The sequence below is a fragment of the Epinephelus moara genome, chromosome 4 (genome assembly GCF_006386435.1).
Source record: "Epinephelus moara isolate mb chromosome 4, YSFRI_EMoa_1.0, whole genome shotgun sequence".
NCBI classification, from domain to species: domain Eukaryota; kingdom Metazoa; phylum Chordata; class Actinopteri; order Perciformes; family Serranidae; genus Epinephelus; species Epinephelus moara.
The window spans coordinates 14,515,494-14,521,493 of NC_065509.1; the positions used below are offsets into that span (position 1 = coordinate 14,515,494).

Genomic DNA, 6,000 nt, shown 5'->3' on the forward strand with positions numbered 1-6,000 from the left:
ACAAAATCAGATCTCTTTTCAATCATAGTACAATTTTTAAGGAAGATGCTGGTCAGAAGAACCTGTTGTCTTCTGATAAGTTCAAAATGTATGTATCCTGAGGGAAATTGCCCTGCAGCAGCTGCAATACAAAGTTGGAACAGTGAAAATATTAGTAATGCAAAAAAAAGTAAGCTGCCAATAAGGCAACACGGTATAAAATCTGAGATATGAGCAGTGTAGAATAAGGGTGCATGGTCTGTAATTTGTGAGTGACACTGACATTTGCATTTACACCTCTGTTGCAGTAAGTTAGTTAAATTTGCACACACACTATACACACTATACACACACAAAAAGAGTGGCTCTAATGTATTCATGACGATGTCGCCCTCAAGTGGTTGGGAAATAGTAGTTACTTCCTCAGAGGAAACCGGAACTTAACTGAAAGTGGAAGCAGAAATTACAAAGTACTTAAGATTTTATCATTGAAAATAAATGCAGAGGATTATAGGATTATACTTGCAGTGGAAACAGAGACTTCATGAGGAGTTAACAAGTTGTCTTACCTCATTTTGTTGTCCCCATTTTCTGTTTACTGTGTAGAAACTTATATTAAGCCTACGAAATAGAAAAACTCCAAAGGCAATTATAGCTTTGGATCATGTATTCTTGCTTCCTCTTTTATTCTTATTTTCATTTCCTTTTTTTCTTAAACAACGATGAGACATCACCTAAGAGACGGGGTAACAGTAATAACATCAGAACAAGGTTCAAAGTATGGTAAGAGGTCTACAATAAATACAATCAAAGTACTTCTGCAAACATGGCACAGATAATAAATAAATACTAGTGGTACGAATATGTGGTAGATAAATTGATTCATAAAATAGAGCAGATACAGATAAATGCCTATAAAGCCCTTATTGATTGACAGATTGATGACTGACTTGAGGTCGACAGCTGTAGGGTCTCCGTGAGAAACGTGCACACTGTTACCTACGTTATGTCGCCTGTAGGGGGCAGTGTCGTCGAGTGAGTAACACAGACGAGGTGGGGATGCGCTTGTTTTGTACACCAGAGTAACCCTGGATAATTTCTTAATGTTGACCCCACTCTGAAAATCCTATCGTGTCTACCCGTCCCCTAGACATGTCATCGTGTTGGCCATTCATTTTAGTCCATTCACCAAACTAAGAAATGTGTGTTGCGGTATACTGCATATACACATACATGATGAGTGTATCGCAACAAGATGGCGGTAACGTTACATCTCCACTTTTTAACAGTGTATTTTCTCCTGAAGTGTAAAATAACACAGCTACACATTCAGTCGCGTCAATATGATTGTGTTCTGATTATATTTTATAATCAATCATCAGCTTTTTCTCCTATTCGACTATAGCACCACCCCCCCGGGCTGTCTTTTACAATAAAACATTCGCCCCACATATCCGCTGCCCCACGTGGCTCATGGCTGATGCACAAAAACATCACGAGTGGCTGTTGCAGCTGTGGGAGCTACAAATACAGCACATGGTAGCGTTTGGTAGCTGCTTGTAGCGACGGACACCACCGGGCCCCAAACTCTGAGCCCGTTTCAGCTCTCAGTTTACACGTTAAAGCTGAACAACTTTTACTTCGGCAACTGTTAGTTTTTAAACTCCAACAACTTTTTGTCAAGTTGTTTGTCCTCGTGCAGAGTTGTGCGCGAGCGTTACACGGCGAGTTTGAGGACTTTTAAATAAAAAAAAAAACCAAACACTTGCCCCACTCCGCCTGCAGCAGCCACGCAGAAGCTAGCATGTCGACTGGCACAAAGGAAGTTAAGAGTTGCCCCATCCCTACCAGGGTGCTCACCCTGAAGGACTGGTCCCAGCTACCAGACTGTTACAGCCAGACACCCGGTGGGACCCTCTTCTCCACCACGCCTGGAGGTAAGACCTGAGGAGTGCTACGCTTTCTCTGTACATTTCTCGAGGCTTTATATTTGGTTTAAATTGTTTTCTGAAAAGCGTCACCTTACGGAACTTGCCAGAAAAAGTTAGCATATTTCAATAGCTTAACCTCAACGGTGTGTGTATACGTGCAGAAGCTCTTAGCTCAACCATGAGCTCTCGCGAGAGGCTGCAAACAATACAAACGTGCTTAAACCTGCCATTATATGTATTAGTTTTCATTATTAGTGGTTAAAAAATGGTTAGCTTGCCTCAACCTTGTAAAATTACCATTTTAAAGTGTAAACAATTTAACCAAAAATAGGATAAAGCTGGATAAATGCCTTGTTCCCACTCTGCACACTGACAGTTGGCTGCAGCTCTCATGTTGTCAACAAGTTTGGTGATCGCACGCGCTGTCTCCCAAGTTTGCTCTCGTTTGTGGATTTTGGCAAAGTGAACCAAACAGTGGAATGAATATGTACTTTACACTCACACACAAGTAGTGCAAAATAATCATTTTAAAAAACGATTTTTTTTTCCTTTACAATATTACAAATGCCATTGAAATAAACTCCACATAGTAACAGACATGTATATCTCTTTTCTGCTGATATTAGACTTGCATTAGACATGAATATTGGTATAAACGTGACAAATAACAGCAGAACACAAACACACTGAGGTCTGAACACAGAGTCACTTGTTGCTGCATCGAAAACACTGACGCCTAAAGACAACAAGAGCTGTCCAACCCGTGACTTGTGATTTAAAGGGTGTATGCGTCCATCTGCCAGAACAGTGATTGGCCTCTGCCTGGTGGAGGAGTTGTAGGCCGTCCTATCCCCGCTACTCTTTGCTTTGCATTTCAGGAACAGTAGGGAACATTCTGTACAAGTTAAGAGGAGGAGGAGGAGGAGGGAAAGGAAATGTCTAATGCACAGGCACAGTGAGAAGTATTTATTTAAAAAAAAAAAAAAAAAAGTGTGTGTATCCAGAATAGACAGCACTGGTAAACACAGCGTAGAAAGTTGCAATACAGAGTTTTGACTTGTGCTCCACTTTGTGTGCAACACATTTCACACTACAGGGGTCACACCATGTGTTGCTGGGCTGGCCCCTTTTTTACATAACTGCTCCAGTGCTGCCTTGCGATGTATTGCTTGCGCTATAGCTTGCATTCCAGCCCCCTTTCCTCGCCCCAGTTCTCTCTCTCTCTCTCTTCCCCCTCTGCTACGCTCCCCTTTGTCCAGGATGAACTGCTCACCATTCAGTCATTACATAACGTGTTTTTCCTTGTAGCGAGGCTGAGCAGATACTGTACAGAGCAGCTCAAACTCCAATAAATAGGCAGTAGGACACTCCTTGACTTAGACACGTCCTGGTCAAACTTATCACAACATGCCATTTATGACGCTGTTTTTCGCTCGGAGATTACCTAAGTCCAGTGGGAGATAGACATGAGACGTGCCAAGTAGATTTCAGATGTGACAAGCTGCAGGGTTTTGTGGATCTTTGTGCTTCAGCCATGTCACCGTTGTCAGAAAACCTTGAGCAAAGTCGTTTTTGGATACACAGCTAAGCAGGTCACTTCTGCAGTCAGTGTTAAAGATTTCCAGTCGAGGAGCGAACATGTGGCTTTAATCTCGAAGCCTCTTGGTTCAAAGAGAGAATGTTTTGTGCTCTGATTTCCTAGAACTCATTGCAGTGGCAGCCTTCAGCCCCCCTCCTCTGCGCGCGCACAGAACCCTGCTTTCCCAACTCAAATCCCCTCCGGTAGAGGATAGTGATACTTAACTCCCCCGATGTGCACCTTGCCAAGATGCTCTTGTAATAACAAGGCTATCATATATTATTAGATATTCCAGCATTTGCTCTGTTGTGTTCAGACCAGTCACTTCCCCTTCTATCAGGAAGTGAGATTTGATGTGTGTTTACTGCAGGTCAAACAGCAGATTTTCTTTTTTCTGCCAAACACAGGCACCCGCATCATCTATGACAGGAAGTTTCTGTTGGATTGCCGAAACTCCCCTCTTGCCCGGACCCCCCCATGCTGTCTGCCCCAGATCCCAGGGGTGACGGTACCCGCCACACACCCCATGGGGAAACTGCAGGATCTAAAAGAGGAGGCAGAGGAGGACGAGAAGGACATTGGTAAACATACACAACTATTGAGTTCTTGTTTACTCTGAGCTTGATTAGTTTTCTAGAGTTGACTGAAGTGGTAAACACACATACTCAAACATACGCCTACTTCCATACACTCATGCTTTTTGTGGTTTTATGAAATTGCACATTTTTGGAGCCTAAACACATCAGTTTCATTATACAAAGAATGCTTTTCCAGCTCAATGTTTTTTTTCTTCATGCACTTGCAACCCTTTTGTTTCCACCATGAGTCGTCATTTCACGTTGACATGAGCACTCGGCGTGTGCTAATGCAGCAGATAGGCGCAGGATGTGTTCCTGCAGTGCCATGCGTACATTTTTGCAGCACAGCATTTGTGCCGTGTTGAGGGCTGGGACAGGAGTGCTCAGTCATTATCGGCATGTGTTAGTTTAGTCTTTCAGGGGCTGTGCTTCCATGGGTACACTTTTAAAACTAGGCCAGTGGCTTATTACTTGACCATTCACTACACATGTCATACTGTATAGACAGGCTTTATATTTAACGCTGATGGTGTCAGCTGTTAATTTCTTGCTGAGTGGTTAAGAAAGATATCAACAGTCATTTGGGTTTACTGAATTTTCTATGTTCTCATAGCCCTCTCAAGAGGATACAGTAAATTGTTGGAAATGAAAGACCTAAATGGGCTCATGGGCAAGTTGAGCCAGCTATTTATTGTCTGGCGAAATACATCAAACCATCAACATGTCCCTTTCCATTCCTCCTGTCAAACTAAACACTGTGAGGATAAGTGTTGACCCCTTTTCTCCTCTGCCTCCCTTGTCTGGGTTGGTAAACACACAGGACATGTCATGCGGTCTGGATTTACAACCTACACCCATTAAGTCAACTGTTTTTGTCTTTCTTGCCAGTTACGAATGCATTGATAAGGTCTGTACTGTGTCCTCTTCTCTGACGTCCGTTAAGGCGTGGTTGTGCTCTGGATGCGAACACGAATGTTAACTGTTGGCTGATTGTCAACTACCTTCCCATTTTAATCTTAACTGTGTCTTCTCTTGTTTTTCAACAGATGAAAACCAGTTTGAGATGGACATCTGAGCTCCAGTATTACCTCCTGTGGAGAGTTATTAGTTAAAACACCTCCAAGGTCATTAATGACTGTAATGTATTGCATATAAGGCTTTTTTTCCACCTTTTTTTTTTTTAAATAAAAGCTTTTGTGAGGAACCAAAAAGAATGGAGAAAAGGTAGAAAAACTGTAGGGTGTTTTTGACCCTAAAAAAGTGTGCTAAGCCAAGCAATGGTATTTAAAGGGCTGATTGGTTGCTCACTCACTTCAGAGCTGCAGCAGGATTGAAAAAATCCGTCTTGATTTCACTTTTTTTTAATCTTTTGTAAATAACATTGTACAATGTAGCCTATTTTTTAAGTTGGGGAATATAAAATGATTACATTAAGACATGTAGAGTTTTTCACTGCAGGCATCAGTTGTTTTGTTGTATTTCCTCCCAGAAACGGATGGCTAACAAGTGTCTCCAGATATTGGGGGTCAGGGCCTACTGAAAATCAGCACCTACTCTTGTTTTCTATGGAGGGAGAGCTGAAATGTGAATAATTTCAAATAAAGGCTATTCAAACTGTCAACAATGGTGTGTATGTATTTTTTTTTTGTTAAATGTATGAGTAATGTTTAGGATGGGGTTATTCTTCATATCTATGATGTAAAGTGTAATAAAAACACTGAATTATGCAATCTTTTTGCATTGAAGAGTGCCATACTGATGTGATGAGGTTCACCATCAACATCCAGTGTATGTGACACCATTAATACATGTAGTATTTAGTGGGGAAAATGCCTCATGTAGTCATTAACCTACTGTTTTCACAATTTCTAGTCTTCTTAACCAAATTTTAAGTTTTGCTTTTTTTAATTAAGTGTTTCATGACATGAAACTT

At 41.5% G+C, this 6,000-nt stretch overlaps 1 protein-coding gene across 1 annotated transcript; it reads left to right on the forward strand.

Moving 5' to 3' along the window:
- Window positions 1-1,468: 1,468 nt before the first annotated feature.
- Window positions 1,469-5,691, forward strand: eif4ebp3l (eukaryotic translation initiation factor 4E binding protein 3, like). Its single transcript, XM_050042920.1, has 3 exons — window positions 1,469-1,916; window positions 3,897-4,070; window positions 5,114-5,691. Exons 1-3 carry the CDS (start codon window positions 1,784-1,786, stop codon window positions 5,140-5,142), a joined length of 336 nt encoding a protein of 111 aa, XP_049898877.1. The 5' UTR covers window positions 1,469-1,783; the 3' UTR covers window positions 5,143-5,691.
- The last annotated feature ends 309 nt before the right edge of the window (window positions 5,692-6,000 follow it).